This window comes from Mirounga leonina, unplaced genomic scaffold (assembly GCF_011800145.1).
Source record: "Mirounga leonina isolate KUSES-001 unplaced genomic scaffold, KU_Mleo_1.0 Mir_93, whole genome shotgun sequence".
Lineage (NCBI taxonomy): Eukaryota > Metazoa > Chordata > Mammalia > Carnivora > Phocidae > Mirounga > Mirounga leonina.
Genome location: NW_023270854.1, coordinates 13,528,993 through 13,547,231, shown reverse-complemented (window position 1 = coordinate 13,547,231; position 18,239 = coordinate 13,528,993). Strand labels below are relative to the sequence as shown.

General features: G+C 40.6%; 1 protein-coding gene across 1 annotated transcript in view; it reads left to right on the top strand.

The window, feature by feature from the left end:
- The window catches only part of ZCCHC2 (zinc finger CCHC-type containing 2), a 56,918-nt gene extending 38,903 nt beyond the window's left edge, over window positions 1–18,015 (top strand). Inside the window, exons 9-15 of the mRNA XM_034996110.1 lie at window positions 662–719; window positions 2,766–2,901; window positions 4,005–4,069; window positions 4,633–4,727; window positions 9,153–9,281; window positions 13,451–14,944; window positions 15,903–18,015. Of these exons, the coding sequence (XP_034852001.1) occupies window positions 662–719; window positions 2,766–2,901; window positions 4,005–4,069; window positions 4,633–4,727; window positions 9,153–9,281; window positions 13,451–14,944; window positions 15,903–15,970 (2,045 nt within the window). The 3' untranslated portion in view covers window positions 15,971–18,015. The remainder of the gene's footprint in view (window positions 1–661; window positions 720–2,765; window positions 2,902–4,004; window positions 4,070–4,632; window positions 4,728–9,152; window positions 9,282–13,450; window positions 14,945–15,902) is intronic.
- Window positions 18,016–18,239: the final 224 nt, after the last annotated feature.

Sequence of the window (18,239 nt, the reverse complement as noted above, 5' to 3'; positions counted from 1 at the left end):
TGGGTAGCACTTCTGACTCCCCCACAACTAAACTATTAGTAGCCTGCTGTTTGACCAGAAGCCTTACCAAAGGTGTCCACTGTTAACACAGAGTTTGTATTTTAGGTGTACTGTCTACTGTGTTCTTACAATAAAGTAGGCCAGCGAAAAGAAAATGTTAAGAAAATCATAAGGAAGAGAAAATAGGTTTCCAGTACTGTACTTACTCATCGGAAGAAAAATCTGTGTGCACGGGGACGCTTTGCGGTTCAGACCCATGTTGTTCAGGAGTCAGTTGAATAGAGAGACCTGGGAGATGGTTACATGACGTTTCTTATATTAAATAGATAGGCATTTTTTGAATGTTTGAGACACTTCATTTCTTTAGTGGTTAAGAAAAGAGCCTGAAATGGAGGGTTGTCGTTTTGCAGGGGCGTGTCACAGTTTTGGACAAAACCAGTTTGCTCTTAGGTGGACTGCATTTGAGAAGATATTTAAGGAAATTCAGTAGTTTAGTGTGTCTTTGAAAAACTGCCTCTTTAAGGAATTTTTTGTGAGAAATGCTTAGAAGTGTTCTGCACGGTCTGCTGACACTGTTACAGTCACATAAATTAGTTGCGTCATCCTTTTGGATTTTTGCAGAAGCATTTGGTGTAATAAACTGTTTTTGTCTCTACTCTAGACGTGTTACAGCACACCATAATCCACAAGAAACATACCGGGAAAAGTCCCCTCGTGAAGTACGTATCTAATTTCCAAAACGTAAATGTCTTTGTGCATTTTTAATTCACTGGGTCACGTTTACTTGAATTACCGATACATTTGGCTGTAAGTCTGCCATTTTACTCTTGGCCTGTTACTTGTCCCACCTTTTTTGTGTTACCTTTTTTTTTCTCTCCTTCCTGCTTTAGGGTGGCTTTTATTCTGGTTTTTTCTTCCCTTAACCTTGATTGTTCTGTATCGTTTTCAGTTCTTCTGGTGGTTACCCTAGAGATTGTATTTTACATCTGAAACCTACTACGGTCTGATATGAATAGTGCATGCACCACTTACCCTGTGAGGACCTTTAATTACTGTTGTTTCCCTTTCCTTCTCCCCCGTATAAACCGTCAGTGTCATGTATTGTTATTCTCCCTGTATTTTAGAGCTCATGAAACTCTTCACTCATCAGTTAGATTTTACCATTCCAGTGTCCTTCGTTCTTGCATGCATGTCTTAGCATCCATCCGTGATTTTCTTCTTGCTGCAGAACACCAGAGTATTTCCTGCGTCCTGCCAGTGATGCATTCACTTTGTTTTTACCTGGAAAAAGAATGCTTATTTTGCCCGCATTTTTGCTGGATACAGGATCCTAGGTTGGCGGTTACTTTCTGTGAGCGCTTTGAAACTCAGGTTTTACCGTCTTGCTGTTGAATGCCTTTGGTCCCTTGCATTATATCCCCTCAGCCCAGCTCTGGATCCCCTCATTTTCTCCTGTCCCACCTAAACTGTAAGACTGGCCACCTTCCACCTCAGGGCACTTGCTGATTCTGGGGACCTAGTTGGCTCTCAAACAGGCATAGTCCAGAAATGCAAGTTAATTTGTCCCTGGGGGTCAGCGCTCAGCTGATGGGGGAGCTCAGCTTCCTGTCCTTTAACTAGATAGTTCTGGGAGGCCCCAGCTGCTTTGAGCCTCTGCTGCTTCTCTTGGCGACTTCAGTAACGGACCCTCACGTTGGTTTTTCCTCCTTTCCTGTTTCCTTCTGTGTGTGCTTGTCGTTCCTGCTTCCTGGGGTCACCTACCCTAGCAACCATGCCATCCCAGATCCTGCTTTACTAGGGGGACTAAAAAAGACAGCCGGCCTTCATCGCTTCAGTCTTCTTGTTGCTCTTTGGAAGTTGGTGCGCTTTTCAAGCTCTGGTTCCTTTTACGATTTCCTATTGTCTGGTTTTCAGCACTCCGCCTAGGATACGTGTGTAGCCGTCTTTGAATGAATTCTACTTCTCGAGTCTGAAGCCTGATACCTTTTGGGTTTAGAGAAGTCCAAGCCATGATCTCTTCAGATATTGCTTCTGCCTGATTCTCTTGTTTTCTCTTCTGAGACCTGGACGACTTTGGATGATAGACTTCTCATCGTGCCCTGCGTGTCTCGTCAACTTTTCTATGTTCTCTGTATTTTCTTCCTCTCGGCACTCCAGTCTAGTTTCTTCTGACCAAAGTTCCTCCTCACGGACTTTGTTCATCTGTTTCCATCCACTGAGTTCTTACTTTCAGTTTCTTTTACAGTGTCAGAGTTGAAATTTTTTATATTTTCCAGGACTCTTCCAAAATGTCTCATCGTCTTGTAGTCAGTGACGTGTTAAGCACTGTTATTTTAAAGGCCCTGTTCAGTACCTTCCTTCTCTGGATTCTTTTTGAGTCTGTTTCTGTTTGTTTCTTTTGGTTTTCAGTCGCATCATCCTGTCCTTTAATATGTCTTAGATATATGCAGCTCTTAGCGATCCTCGCAGGATCGGGGCTACCCACCAGCGGGGGGTGGTACAGGATGACCGTAGCATAGAGTCTGAAGACCGTGTGCATTCGTTACTAATTTCCTTAGAGAAAGGTATTAATTCTTATCTTAGATCAGATAGCTGGGTAATAGTTTATTCTCACAGTGTACTTTTTTTTCCCTTAGAGGTATCACTAGGCATTGTGTAAAAAAATAATATACTGAAGAAAGGGTCACTGCAGCTTCTTCATGCTGTGAATAGTAGGCCCCACTATTGAGAGTAGATTTTCATGCATGTGTAAACTTTTCTGATAGCACTGTCAGTACAAGTTGTTCTCCACTGGATGGGCTCACCATGCAATATTCCGAACAGAATGGACTCGTGGATTGGAGGAAGCAAAGCTGTCCCGCCGTTCAGCACCCAGAGCACTGTGTGGCCTTAGCTGACCAGGTATCGGAGGTTTCGTTTCTGTCTTTGCGCGTCGCTGCTCTAGAAGAGTCGAGTCCTCTGTGCGTTGTTATGTCAGATAGTGTAAGTGTTGGACTTTAAATTTAACGGGAATATGTGGTCTAAGCTCTTCTGAGACCTGAAAGAATACGCTGAGATTGCCTTTATTGCTCCAAAATTTAGTACCTTTTGATACAAATCCTTTAATGTTTATTCTAATTAGGGATACATTAAATGGTTTTGCCAGATTTTTTCGCTTTTGAAAGAATTATTCACAGTTCAGTTGCTATCTTGCTGTTAGTGATGTGAATTTGGAAACCGACCTTTCCTCATGAATAGCTGGGGCACTTTCCCCAGCTTTCCGGTTTGTATTCTTTTGAATACAAAAGAATGTAATTAGGAAATACTTGCTTTCTTAGGAGTTGGTGTAGTCAAAGCACAGAATGCTCTCACGTGTGTCCGTTTAGGTACGGTAGCACCACAGATGTAGGGGGATGCTCACTGTGCAACTCTGGAGAGAACCACCTTCTTCCTAGAAAATAGATTGGTTAACCTGATTGTTATTTCTGGACAACACTCAGATCCAAATGTTAACCTTTACTGGAATGCGTTTTTACAAACTAAAGCATTGAAGCATATTTTAAGAAGTTGTATATTACCTTAGTCCTACTTAATGGCCTATTTTCAGAGTCCATTTGATTATGCCTTTTCTCTATTTCAGTGCCTACACCGTCTCCCCTTAAAGGTGACAAAACTGTTTTGAAGTTTTAGCAACCTGAACTTTAAGAGAATTCTGTTGAAGGTGTAGCAAATACCAGTTTCTTGACTGTGTTTTATTTTGTGGTCAGAAGAAGGAATACAGGTCCATTTTAAAAACAAAATACAAAATAGGTATTTTTCTTAGGTTAATATTAAGTATTTATCAGAGAATGTGCAGATTTTAGTGATTCAGGTAGGTATTTTCAGGAAATAGGTTAGAAGTCAGAATTTATTAGAATATACAACTGGGAATATGTCATTTTAATGTTTGGTCTCAGAATAGAAGGATAACAACACAGTATGGTTTAGTTTTAGTCTGTTTGATTTCTTTTTATTCTTTCCATCAGCATTCAACTGAGAAACGAAGCTTATCATCAATAAATAAGAAGAAAGGAAAGCCACAAATAGAAAAGTAGGTTCAGTGTAATTTTCCAGTAATAGAAATTGGTAAGAAAGGCAACATGTGGGATTTGACTTTGGGCATGTTTAGTTGACGACATACAAATATTATTTTTCTACTAGTTCTCACCTTATTTTTACTTCGAGACTTAATTTTTTTTTTAATTTAAAATTATCAACAAATGCAAGTGATTGAAATAAAGCTATTGCCAAATCTATTTAGTTTGGAGGGGTGCAGAACTCTCAGAACTGTACACTAAAAGGTGAATCTTGCATTTAGATTATAGCTTACTAAAATTTTTTTGTAAAGATTTTATTTTTATTTATTTGCCAGAGAGAAAGAGAGAGAGAGCGCGCGCAAGCAGGGGGAGCGGGAGAGGGAGAAGCAGTTTCCCTGGTGAGCAGGGAGCCCAACGTGGGGCTCGATCCCAGGACCCTGGGATCATGACCTGAGCCAAAGGCACACGCTTAACCGACTGAGTCACCCAGGCACCCCGAGGGGGAATCTTAGTAATTAACTGTGTTCTCTAGAGAGGCTTATAAAAAATGTCGGTAACGTGTATACTTTGGGTTTAGGGAGAAAACGATGAAAACTGACAACAGATTGAATAGTAGAATAAATGGTATTAGATTCTCCACTTCTCAACATGCCCATGGTGGTTCTGTGAAAGGTAAGAAAGTTTTTCTTTTAAATACCCATCCCCTAAATATATTTAGCATGATATCTATTATAGTAGATATTGAACTGTTGTGTCAAACCCTGGTATCATACTTTGATCCTGCACTGATGAGAATAGCAATTTCTGAATTAAACCATTCTGAAGTATTAATGGCATTAATTGAGGATGTAGGATTCAGCAGTGGAGGTACACCTTTCCTTTGCCACAGTTCTGCTTACCCACCTTCTCCTTCCTCTGGTAGCAGCCGGCTCCGCACTTGTTAGCTTCTCAAGCCAGCCGCTCCTCCAGAGCAGAGGTCCAGGGACCTGGAAGATCTTTTCTACCCTCATGGAAACCTGTCCTTGTTCTTGTGTAAAGTCATTTTTTGGAATCTTGTTGACATTTTCATGTTTTACTGACCATCCTTCGTGGGGGTTTTATGGAGATTTAGGGGAATGCAGACACTCAGATTTTTATTGTGCTAGATTTGTATAGTTTCCATTTACCCACTTTTATTTTAAGGTCTCTTTGGTTTTGTATTCTTTTGAGAAATGTCCTTTCTTCTGGTTCATTGGTAACTTTTCAGTGTCATGTTTACTATTAATAGGAAAGATAAAAGAGAATAAAAGCCCATAGACTGGTAGGAGAATGTTTTTTGCTCATGTGTGTACCTAACACATTTGTTGACGGGACTGACCTCACAAATTAAGGATTTTTTAAATTTAAATTTTATTCAAATATTAGCACATTCGGTTGTGATACAACATGAATAACCAGAATATATATTTTTAATGGAGTATGCTTTTAAATCAGGTATTTATTCAGAGAGCCTGAAAATTGATACAGGAAATACAGTTACATTTTGATTCTAAAAATCATCTGGCCAACTCATTGAATTAACCAACTGAACAACTGTCTTTGGGGAAAAAAATGACATGGGGAAAAAAAAAACCCACATCGTTGTTGGGTTTATTGTAACACTTCACTACCTTTGAGGTTTCCTGTGGTGGTGGCAGCCAATAGGAGGAGGAAAAGCTACAATAAGAACGACAAAAGGCCTCTGTCGGTGGATGGTTGGAAACTGCTTCCCGCACACCTCCCTGTCTCTGGTCTTCCTCCCTCCAGCTCATTTTCTTCACTGCCCACATGTTTGTCTCCTGGATGACTTACTTCGTTGGGTCATTTCCCAGTGGAAATTTCTGTCAAATGTGGCCCACCCGCAGAAGATCGCTCTGTCTCTTGTCTCTCACATAATTTGGGAATTGCTGCTTCCCGGAGAAGCACACGACTCTTCTTTCCTTGTTAGCTTCCTATTTGCGGAGAAGTCCTGTGGACTTTGATCTCAGACAGACGTGGGTTTGACTGTTGTACTCCGCAATGTGGTTTTGTAAATGTGTGGCCTCTCCGAAGCCTTATTCTTCTCATTTGTAAGACAGGAATAATAATCTCCTTCCCTAGATTGTGAGAATTAAGTATGGTTGCATCTGAAAAGCATTTCTCCAGTGCTGAGTACGTCGGTGCTCAGTAATTTTAGTTCCTTTTCCCTATTCAAAGGTAGAAGAAAACATACATTGTGTAGGTTATTAAGAACTTCTAAATAACATCCCAAACTCCCAAATCCCTTTGGCTCTTTATTTTCCAGTATTCTGAAAATACAACGTCCGGATTTTTTGTTAAGATAAACCTTATTCTGTGTCCTGAAGTGTGACTACATATAAAATCTTTAACTCTGCACTGATGTCAAATGTAGCTCAGATGTTTGCCGACTCTGATTTAAAAATAAAAACGACCCTCTATTTATTAATGTCCCTTTGAAACATTAGGGTATAAAGAAGGAATTACCTTTAAGCATTCAGTAAACTCAAGATGTATTTAAGATGTTTTTCTTTTTGGAAAAATCCTGCATGTCATAAAGTGTAGAGACTGTATTGGATTTGAAAATATCAGATCCTTCTGATTGGTAGGTTGTCCTCATCTTTTAATAACCAAGAGAAGTATTACTCATTTTTAATCTTAAAATTTAGCTTCCATTTTGAGTAGTAATACATTTATATAGTTCAATATTCTAAAGATACAAAGGTAGCAAAATAAGTCCCTTACTGCCTCCCTTTGTGTTGTGTCCTCCCAAGAAAGCAGGCAGTCTTCTTTGTCATCTATATTCTTTGCAGTGTATTTGCTTTTAAAACCTCCAGCTTTAAATCTCTCCACTAAAAGGGATGCTTGCTTTACTTCATCTGCGTTAAGAACTTTGTTCCACGGTATCACCCTGTGTTTCTTCCACCCCATTCTTCTGTTGTGGATTGTGGCACCAAGAAGTTTGGGGGGCCGTGAGATAGTTGACCTCTCAGTAATTCTTTTAAGAGATTTCAGAGACTTAAACACCTCCAGCTTCCTTTAATAACCCACTGTGTTTCTGTCATCTGGTATACCTACGTGCTTCTTCAGTCCACCTTAACTTCTGTTTGTTCGTACATACTAGTAACCAGGATTTTTATTGTTAGAATAGTGGCTAGAATAGAATATGGTAATTTGGGGGGTTTTGTCTTCTTAATAACATGCATAACCTTTTACCCTTCGAGACATAAATAAAAAAGTGTATGCTTCTGTTTGAAAGGACAGTGGGTGGAACATCCTTCATCATAATTGTTTCATCTTCTCCGTTCACACCTCTTGACTCCAGAGGGTCACATGATTCCTAATGAGAAAAATTCCAAAGACTCTGCACTTTCTGGATCATCAGAGAGAGAATTATGTTTAGTATAGTTTTAGATTTAGATTTAGTTCCTTGAAAACTGCAAATGATTATATTTGACAGTTTGGTGATTAGAATATTGACTAGCTATATAATCTAGAGTAAATCATTCTATAATTTGGCATTTGGAGAAATAGCTGCCCCCCCCCTTTTTTTTTTTTTGTAACATATTCCAAAACTTACTCTTTGAAGTTTCAGAGACTCCACTGTAGTTTCACTCTGAGTTTTAGGGAGCAAATCTCAGCTCACCCTCCCCCAGTGGCTCCCTTTTAGTGCATCATTTCTGGTTTTATACGATCATTGAATCTTTGATTCCCTTAGTAGAATTGTTCATTTTGTTCATCTTGCTGCTTGAACTATTTATATGCACAATTTCCATATGTGCCACAGTTGTATACGTTTTATTTTCATTCGTCCAGTTTAATGCCAGGCTCTTTGGCCACCGTGGCACATTAGATCGTCTTCAGATTCCCATTAGTGTTGGCTTGCATCCCTTCCCTCAGTCATGTTGTAACTGGTAATGCAGAACCTACTCTGTGTATAAGTACACTCCAGCTTACTTTTCTGCAAAATTATTACTTGCCCAAGTCACTCCTCTGCCACTTTTCTTACAGTCTCATGAGATTTTGTGCGGTTTTCCTTTGGCAGTTTGGCATTTTATTACCCAAAGGGAATTAGCAGCATCTGCATTCTTAATGACTTTATTCTTTAATATCACTTCACCATTGGAGTGGTTGGGCTAGGCTAGGTCATACTTCACCGTACTAACACTGTTATAAATTTAATACATTCAAGGGATTAAAGGACACAGATTAGTCAGCTGCCCTTGTTCATTACACAAACCATATCTTTTTTTTCTAACACATATTTTGTCCAAGCAATTACCTTTTATTGCTTCTACCAGGTTGCCATAGAAATGGTTCACTCATCTATATAATTCCGAAATACCTCCAGAATTCCTTATATGGGGATTTATCTACTAAACATGTGTTGAATGCTTGCTGTGAGGCAGAAACTATGTTAGCTGCTGGGTTTACAGAAATGAATAGAACAGTTATCTAAATTTGGGCCAGTGCAGGAATGTCTAGTACTAGATACACTAATAATCTTTTCTCTGTGCCCGAAACAGATATGGCTCATTGATCATGACAGGTTCTGTACGACACCCCCTACCCCACCTCGATCTGGGTTTGGTTTCTGGGCAGAACTCGGGGGGCTACTTAGTCTACTAGATGGGAAACATTTGACTCTTTTTAAATACTCAAGCACAGTGATTTAACTGGATAAGCATTTTTGGCAGTCAGTTCTATTCTTGAGTTCTATTAAAGAATGAGTTTTCCAATAAGCTCTGAGGAGTTAAAATATCCAGACTTAGAAAATGGCTCCATGCGCTGTTATTGAGCAGACCCTACAAAGAACCTTAACTCTGATTTTTTTTTAAAGTCAGTAAGATCGACTTGTTCCTCTGCCTTTATTTTAAGAATGTATTTGTTATTCAGGTATTTTCAATTAAAATTGTGCTTTAATAATGAATTTTTACCTAGATCAAGGACCAGCTTTTTAAGTGTTTATAGAAAAACTGAAAGAAAAAATTTTTTACAGCTGTAACTAATTCTAATGGTTTAATTCAGAAATTAATTTAACTACTTAACATGATTCTTTAAAAATAGAATTGTTATTTTTAGATGTGAATTTGGACATTGGATCTGGACATGACACGTGTGGAGAAACCTCTTCAGAGAGTTACAGTTCTCCTTCTAGCCCACGACATGATGGAAGAGAAAGCTTTGAAAGTGAAGAAGAAAAAGACAGAGGTTTGCTCTCTGGAAGGGATATGGGGGTGGCAGAGGAAAATGTGTGTTGTCTCTTAAAATCAGTCAGACATAAGTAATTTTATGTTCCTATAAATGTCATTATTGATTTTAAATTTAACTGGTATAAAGGGTGTCATAGACCTCTGACTTGGCAGTTCCTAGCAATGTTGATTTTTTTTTTTAAGGCTTTATTTCCCTGCATATGAAATTAAGTAGAAAGATAGTCATAATAGAGAGTTCGGTGTAGAAAAATTGAAAATGTGTGTGTTGCCAGAGGTACATATTTATAATATACATATCTTCCCGATGGATTGATCCTTTTATCATTATAAAATATCCCTCTTTTTTTTGTCTCTAGTAAGAATTTTTTTTTAAAGTCTTTTATCCGAGAATAATATAGCACTCTAGCTCTCTTGGGTATTATTTGCAGGGTACTTCTTTTTCTGTCCTTTTACTTTAAGCCTATTCGTGTCTTTGAATCTGAAGTGTGTGTAGTTGGATTACGGCTTTTTAGCCATTCTGCATATCTCTGCCATTTGAGTGGAATGTTTAATCCATTTAATTTTACTGTAATTACTGATAATGCAGATTCACATCTGCCATTTTGCTGTTTGTTCTCTGTATGTATTGTCTTCAATTCCTCCTTAAACAGAAGCTCAGAGTCAGCCAAAAGTTAAGAGTATAAGAAAACCTTCTAGATTTTCAGGAATATGTGGAAGCTTTTCAAAGCTCCCTGTGGACATCTCATTCTTCTGGTTTTTTTTTTTTTTAAGTTTTTTGGTCAACCTCTTGTTAGCCCCAACTGGTAATGCTGCCTCAGGCAGCCTAGTTGTTAAACATTTGCAGCTTGACTGATTGTGACAAATGCCCCGTGGGTAAGTAGCTGTTAACACAGAGTGAGCTCTGACTGCTAGGCCAGTAGTGACAGTTCTTTGGGGATGGGGCTTTTAGAGAGCTCCAAATCCATGCTTTTTCTGGTGGCTGCTAGGCTGCTGGTTTATCTAGCTACTGTAGCTGCAAAACTTTTCATTTATAAAGCTACTTCTGAGCTGGAGAAAGTATACAGGAATTAGGGCAAGGTAAAAGGCCACAGTGCTCACCCTTCTTAAGAGATTCAATGGCTTTTCTGGAATAAACACTCCTCAGATTGCTGTAAGCCTTTAGTTAATTTCTAGAGTTCAGAAAGAGTTGATTTTGACAGTTTTTGCCAGGATTCTTGTTCCTTTTATGCAGGAGCGGCGTGTCAGAGATCCTTACTACCATTCTGGAAATGAGATCTCAAAAATGTGTATGTTGAATGAGGATATCATTCTTTACACATGATAAAGACATCTGATTGGTAACATCTTGGTTATAAACATCTGATTAGGAACATTTTGGTTATAAGATGAAGCCATGCTAGTGGGAAGTATCAAATGGTTTCCCTGGGGCCATGATCTATAGAGAGCCTTAGACCACAGCGTTCAGCCGCGCGTGGCTTCTTCCTGGGCAGCGTGCAGCTTCCCGAGACCTCAGCTTCTGTGTCAGAGTATCAGGTCATGTGCTGGGGAGCTCCGGCAGGGGGCTGCTGCGTCACGCACAGTTAAAGCCCGTCTTCCTGGGCGGTTGGTTTGAAGCCTGACCCTGCAGCATGCAGAGACTCTACCCCTGGTTCTAATTAGAGCCACCGCTATTTCTGATCTGCAGTTTCCTCATGAAAAAGAAAAAAAATGGAAGTAACTGCCCGGAGCTCTTATGAAGGTTAAATGAGAGCATTTTTATTTTATTTTTATTTTTATGCCTTATCCAGAATAGACAAGCTTTCAGTGTGTTTCATTCCCCAGGCTCTGCTTGATTCTGTGGGATGTACCAGTAATCCAGGGGCTCTTGAGCTAACAGTGCACATTTGGCCTCTTGGTCAGAATTGTGAAGAGTACATCTGTGCACTCAGGTTACTTTGCAGCCTCCCTTTCCTGCCGTCGGATAGGGTGAGTTGGCGGCCTAGATGGAGGAGCTTGCCCTTTTTCAGAGAAGTTCCATTATCCAGTGACTAAGTTGAGCCTTCCCTAAATGAAGAATCATTTGGAATATCTAAAACCAGCAGGGGGAAAATATCCACTGTGGGGAAAAAGCTTTAATCATTTTTAGAATTTTGAGTGCATGAAAAGGTTGCTTTAAAAAGCATGTGACTTTGTTGTTGTTCTGTTGCTCATAATGGGGTTTTGTTTTGAGACTTCATACTTTTGAAAGCCAATGCAAAAAAGGGAGAGACCGTCTCTAATTAGCTAGATGAGTCCTTACAATGCTCAGAAAACCTTTTGGGATCATTTAAACTCATGGGACCATTTGCCGTGACTTAAGATTTAAAGAAAGCCCAGTTCATACAGAAATGTAGTTAACCACCTGAAAAATGACCTATCTTCTTTGGACTTAAATGTTTGTCTTCCTCACTGTGTATTGCTACGATGGTTACAGATACAGGTAAAGTGCCTTGAATAAGTTACTAACTTTTGGATACGTTTTGTTTTGAAACATTTAGCAAGAAACACCTCAGTTATTAAGGGAAGTTTATGCTAGAACCACTTACTCATAAATTGAAACTCTTCTTCCTAAATTATAATAATTGAGTGAATAGCACTGTTGACATCCTGTGTCATTAAGCAGGTTCTGTTTAACCTTTCTTGAGGAAGACTACTAGTATGATTTGTTCTTAGTATTGTTTCAAAAGTTCTTAAAACCTTTGCTGAATATAGTATAGCTAGCTGTTACCTTCATACATGTAAACTTTTTTAAGTACATGATACAGTTTTGCTTGTATTCATGAGCAAAAAAGATGTTAAAATGGGCACTACATTTAATTGCATAGGTTGCTCTACATACTATTGCAGCATCTGGGTTTATGATACCTGCATATTGTGAACTAGACTTTATCTTTTGTCCTCTTTCTACCGGAAGTTAGGACACTCAGGGCAAGTCTAGATTGAAGCTCTTCCTGTATACAAGCATGAGAGCGATTGCAGCAATAACGCCATATGACGTGTAATTTTGGATTTGCCGCTTTGCTGTTTTGCCATGGGTGAGATGGCGGCGCGCTTGTATTTGCCTTGCTGGCTTGTGCTCCAGCACCATTTGTTTTATGACTAAAATAGGAGCTTTAAATGTTCTTCTCCCCACTGAAATCCATTCTCTTCCATTCCCTACCTCTAGATCTTTGGGTGAAGGATAGTCTTGTGATTGCATCATATGTGTGAGACCCGTGGGAAGACCTTGGGTTTGGCAGTGCAGAATACAAATCAAGTGAATTGCCTAAAATTGATTAAAAAGATCCAATCCTTTTCTCAGTAGTAAGGTGATATTAAATAAATCTCAGTATTTATATTGTGCTTCAGTCTCCAGTTAACCTTTTGTTGCTTATCTCTCCATGGATTTTCTTTTTTATTAAAGACTTAATTTTTTTAGAGCAGTTTTAGGCTTACAGTATGATGAAGAGGAAAGTACTACAGAGATTTCCCCTGTAGACAGCCTACCCTGTTATCAGTAGCACTCACTGGAGTGGTACACTTTTTACTAAGTGTGAACATCCGTGGACACATTATTATCACCCAGCAGCGCCTGTAGTTGACCTAAGGGTTCATTCTTGATTGTTATACCTTCAGTGGCTTTGGACAAATGTTATAATGACTTGTATTCCCCATTATAATATCATACAGATCACTGTCACTGCCTGAAAGTCCCCTGTGCTCTGCCTCTTCGTCTCTGCCCTCAGCTCCCCGCCCCTGATGACCATTGGTCTTTTTATTGTCACTGTAGTTTTGCCTTTTCCAGAATCTCTATATTTAAAAAAAAAAGTCCATAGGAAGCCAAAAATTAAATGAAGGTCAGCTTGGTGGTCAGGAAACAGAGCGACACATCTCCTCCAGTTCTAAACTTCAGAGTTGATTTTAGATACACTTAAAATGTGGGGTGCCTGGGTGACTCAGTCGGTTAAGCGTCTGACTCTTGATCTCAGCTCAGGTCTTGATCTCAGGGTCATGAGTTCAGGCCCCGCGTTGGGCTCCATGCTGGGCGTAGAACCTACTTAAAAAAAATAAAATGTAAAATAAAAAAAAAAATAGATATACTTAAAATGTATTTCTAGCGAGAGATGAGAGTGATGCATGCTTTAACATCCGTTTATATGTTTCCCTTAGACACAGACAGCAATTCTGAGGATTCTGGGAATCCATCAACAACCAGGTTTACAGGCTATGGTTCCGTCAACCAGACCGTCACTGTCCAGCCGCCTGTTCAGATTGCTTCATTAGGAAGCGACAACGGAGGCCTTTTAGAAGATCCCCTCACCGCACCCAAGTATCAGCATATTTCTTTTATGCCAACTTTACACTGTGTCATGCACAATGGTGCCCAGAAGTCTGACGTTGTTGTTCCTCCACCCAAATCTGCCGATGGCAAGACAATAGGGATGCTCGTTCCCAGTCCTGTTGCTATTTCTGCAATAAGGGAATCCACAAATTCCACCCCTGTTGGAATCCTGGGGCCAGCAGCTTCTACTGGAGAATCTGAAAAGCACCTTGAATTACTGGCTTCCCCTTTACCTCTTCCGTCAGCCTTCCTCCCCCACAGCAGCGCCCCTGCTTTGCACCTCACAATCCAGAGGCTAAAGTTGCCGCCACCACAGGCGTCTTCAGAGAGTTGCCCAGTTAACATCCCACAGCAGCCCCCCGCGAGTCTGAGCATCGGATCACCAAACACTGCCTTTCTTCCTGTCCACAGCCCAGGTAGTTTTCCGGGATCTCCTGTCGCTACCACGGACCCCATCACAAAATCTGCATCCCAGGTGGTAGGACTCAATCAAATGGTGCCTCAAGTCGAGGGAAACACTGGGACCGTCCCTCAGCCTACCAATGTGAAGGTAGTTCTCCCAGCAGCCGGCCTGTCAGCCGCCCAGCCACCAGCTTCCTACCCCTTGCCAGGCTCGCCCCTCGCCGCCAGTGTGTTGCCCAGCCAGAATTCCAGCGTGCTCAGCACGGCGGCCACGGCGGCCCAGGCGGCGGGGGCGGGCGTCAGCCAGGCCCCGCCCGCAGCGCCGCCCGCCGTCCCCACCCACACGCCAGGCCCCGCCCCCAGCCCGAGCCCGGCGCTGACGCACAGTACTGCGCAGAGTGACAGCACGTCTTACATCAGTGCTGTGGGAAACACGAACGCGAACGGGACAGTGCTGCCGCCACAGCAGATGGGCTCGGGTCCTTGTGGCTCTTGCGGGCGCAGGTGCAGCTGTGGGACCAATGGCAACCTCCAGCTAAACAGCTACTACTATGCTAACCCAATGCCCGGACCAGTGTACCGAGTCCCGTCGTTCTTTACTCTGCCATCCATCTGCAATGGCAGCTACCTCAACCAAGCACATCAGAGCAACGGAAACCAACTTCCTTTTTTTCTGCCTCAGACTCCATATGCAAATGGGCTGGTGCATGACCCAGTCATGGGGAGCCAAGCCAACTATGGCATGCAACAAATGGCGGGATTCGGGAGATTCTATCCTGTCTATCCAGCACCTAATGTAGTTGCCAACGCGAGCGGTTCGGGGCCCAAGAAGAACGGGAACGTGTCATGTTACAACTGTGGCGTGAGCGGACACTACGCACAGGAGTGCAAGCAGTCGTCCATGGAGGCCAGTCAACAAGGTAATCATGAGAGCTCCCAGAGGACTTGTTTTTGAGTGTGCCCGTTTCTCCCTACCTTACTGAGCACGGTGATCCTGTTGTGGCAGAAAGAGCTGGTGTGTGTTCATTTACGGATGTTGTGCTTTTCAGTGACAAATCCGAAAATGCAAATGGGAAAACCTAGTGTAGACCCAGGTCACGCAGCACAAGGAAGTTGAGAGGAATTCAGTTTCCAAGGAAAGCAAAAACCATTGAGGCACTTTTGAAGGAATATAATGGGAATTTGCGTTCTATAATGTCAAATCTCTTGCTTGCCGCACTTTTTTTTTTTTAAAGCTACCATTCTCTGTTTCGTAGAGTAAACAAAATTTTTAAATACTGAAAAAGTAGGAAGTAATGTAGTCATCTGACATGTCTGATTTTTAGTTTCTCTTTAGCATATCGATGCATAGCCAGCTGGTCTCATGCACATTCCCTCATGCTGCCCCTTTCCCTCCCAGCAGATGCTTAAAAAAAAAAAAAAAAGCTATTGCATTTTAAGGAACAAAATATTTAAGCACTGGTTTGGGAGTAAGGGAATTATTTGAACTCTGTTTAATGTTATTACCACCAGAAACAAGAAAATGTTCTTAAATGAGTATGAGTAAGATCACAAATTCAGTGGAGACGTCAGACTGTTATCTTTCGCTTGGATTTGGCTTTTGTCATTTTGCCAAATCTCACCCAGAAAAAAAAAGTCTTGAATTGCGAGTGTATACTTGACATTTTTTAAAGGAAGATTGAGTTTGATAGCTTTAGGTTGAACTTAAAGCACAAACTTCATATTACTTTCTGAAGGTAATTTATTTTACCATTTTGGAATCGTAGTAGTGCGGAGGAAGCTGCCTTCTGCCGAGCATGCCCATTTGCTATCTTGTAGTGGTTTGTGATGCATTGCATTGTAAGCAGTGACTTAGCAGTTCTGTCTTTCCCGTTTTAGGCACTTACAGACTGAGATACGCACCTCCCCTCCCCCCTTCTAATGATACGTTGGATTCTGCAGACTGAAACAAGTAAAGCTTGACTGCCTAATACCCTGACGTGTTGGGGAGTCATGGTGGGGTGTGGAGGGGAGGAAAGGAAAGGTATTTTTTGTTTGTGTTTCTTTGTCTATACATTTCCTAGATTTCTATGCAGTTGGGATTTTTCATTTCTCTTGTACCGATGTCCAAAACAAAAAAGAATGCATTGCTTTTGAGCCTCTGGTCTCCTGGTTCAACAACAGGCTTATGTGTATGATACATGTAATTTAAACATCCAGACAAACTATCAAAAGGAAAATGTTTGCTGTGCTTTTTTTTTTTTACACTGAATACTTGCTGTGTGCAATGTTTACTGAATCTTTAAAACTGTGTATTTGACCTTTTTTTACAACACTGGTGACAGTCATATGGTTTTGAAAAAGAGAAACTTTGCTTCTTCCCCACTCTTCTCACTTTCACCCTAAAGGACACACATCTCCCCGCCACCCTCCTTCCAGTGACCTGAGGCAGGGGCAGTTGGCCACGCATCAGTCTCCGCTTTCATGACCCGTCCTCCCTGTAAGTCGAGGGTGAAATGTTTCACCTTAATCCGAAAGGAGACATCAAGTTCCCCGAATTGTGTGTATGTATGTACTGAACAGCATCACGTAAACACAGATAAGCAGTGCTTGTGGTCCAAATCAAAATTAAAGTAAGTGGAAGAGAGAGGAAGAAGTAAAACCATATGAAACTGAAAAAATATGATGTCTGAAGTGGACAAAGAGCTTTTTCTTAAAAAAACAAACAAAAAACAAAAAAAGCCAAAAAAAAAAAAAAAAACCTTTTTACTTCATCATACTTTTTTAGCCTGTTGCTTCAGAGAGACTTAAAGTGAACAAACTAGTGTGAGTGTTGTTCTGTGTGTCTGTGTGTGTAATGAAAGTCGACAGCCGATTTCACTTGTAGTCTACCACTGTGTCGTGCTAAAGAGACACTACCTGAGTAAAGATTTCTTCTTTTCTCACACCAACTGTAGCAGTGTTATGTTGTGTTTAAAATGTGTATGGTTTATTGCAATCTGAGCAGGAGCTCTGGCTTCTGCAAAAGTCAGGTTTGTTCCCTAACCCGTCTCTCGTAGCAAAGTCACTTTGATAAGTTTACCACTATGCTTGATTATAATGTGAAAGACTGAATTCTGAGTGTGTTAAGATGGTATTAATCATGTCAGTGTCATGTCACTAAGTTTAATGCTGCTGTTTAAAAAAAAAAAAAAAGTTTTTTTAAAGCCAATCTATGTACTAAATTGCTTCCAGGTAATTTTTGATTTCCTAAAGTGCACTGAGATTATCTGGAAGATTGGGTGTATTTTTGGAACTGCTGCATTCAAAAGCAATGAGCAACTACCACTGTATAGTCCTAGGTTAAGGGTCGGGGCTGGTTTTGTTTTCCCATTCCTCAGTACAGAGCAGAAATGATAGATTTTTGTTGTGTGGAGTAATGTCGGTGTACAGCGGAGGGACTTAAGTGTTTGGTCTTGGTTCAGAAGCCTAACAGATTGCTAGGTAAAAGGAAAAACTTGAAGAAAAAAGGAAGCTTCATTTAATGCTTCATAGGTAGCATTTATATTTATAGCAGCAATGTACATTTTGAAACTAACTTTCAGGGTGGGAGTTAAAGGGGAAAGGGGCGGGGATGAAGGGGTAGATGAAAGCTTTAATTTAAAAAGAGAAGTTCGAGTAAAGGAAATTATTTTGATTAAATATATTTTATTTGATCTGGGTATTTTTGGACCACATTATTAAATTAATTGTTAAGCTGCAGTTGAGTTGTTCTAGTGAGAGTTTTGATAAGCCACGTATGGACCGCATTGTGAATCACTTGCCAGTTGTACTTTATGGAGCTTATTTTATGATTTAAAATACTGTACTGTACATAGGAGGTATGTTACCTTCTCCTTATTTGTATGTTTACCATATACTTTGATATTTGAAATGTTATGTACTGGAAAGGCCACTTATATTTCTAGAACAGATTGGATTTTATGCAACCCTTTTTCCTTGAATTAACAGCAATAAAAAAATGAAAAACAGCTTAAGAATTGTGGTTTATTGCAAATTTTGTAAAAGTGAAGGAGGAGGACATCACACATGGTGATTTGTTTTTTCTTTTTAGAGACTCAACCCATTATCCCCTGCAATGTGGGGCAGTGAATTACAGTTTTGTTTTTTTACCATATGGATGTTCTTCAGCCCCCCCCCCCCCCCCGCCCCTGCACCGACAGCCCCGCCCTGTAGGCCGCTCGGGTCGCTGAGCGA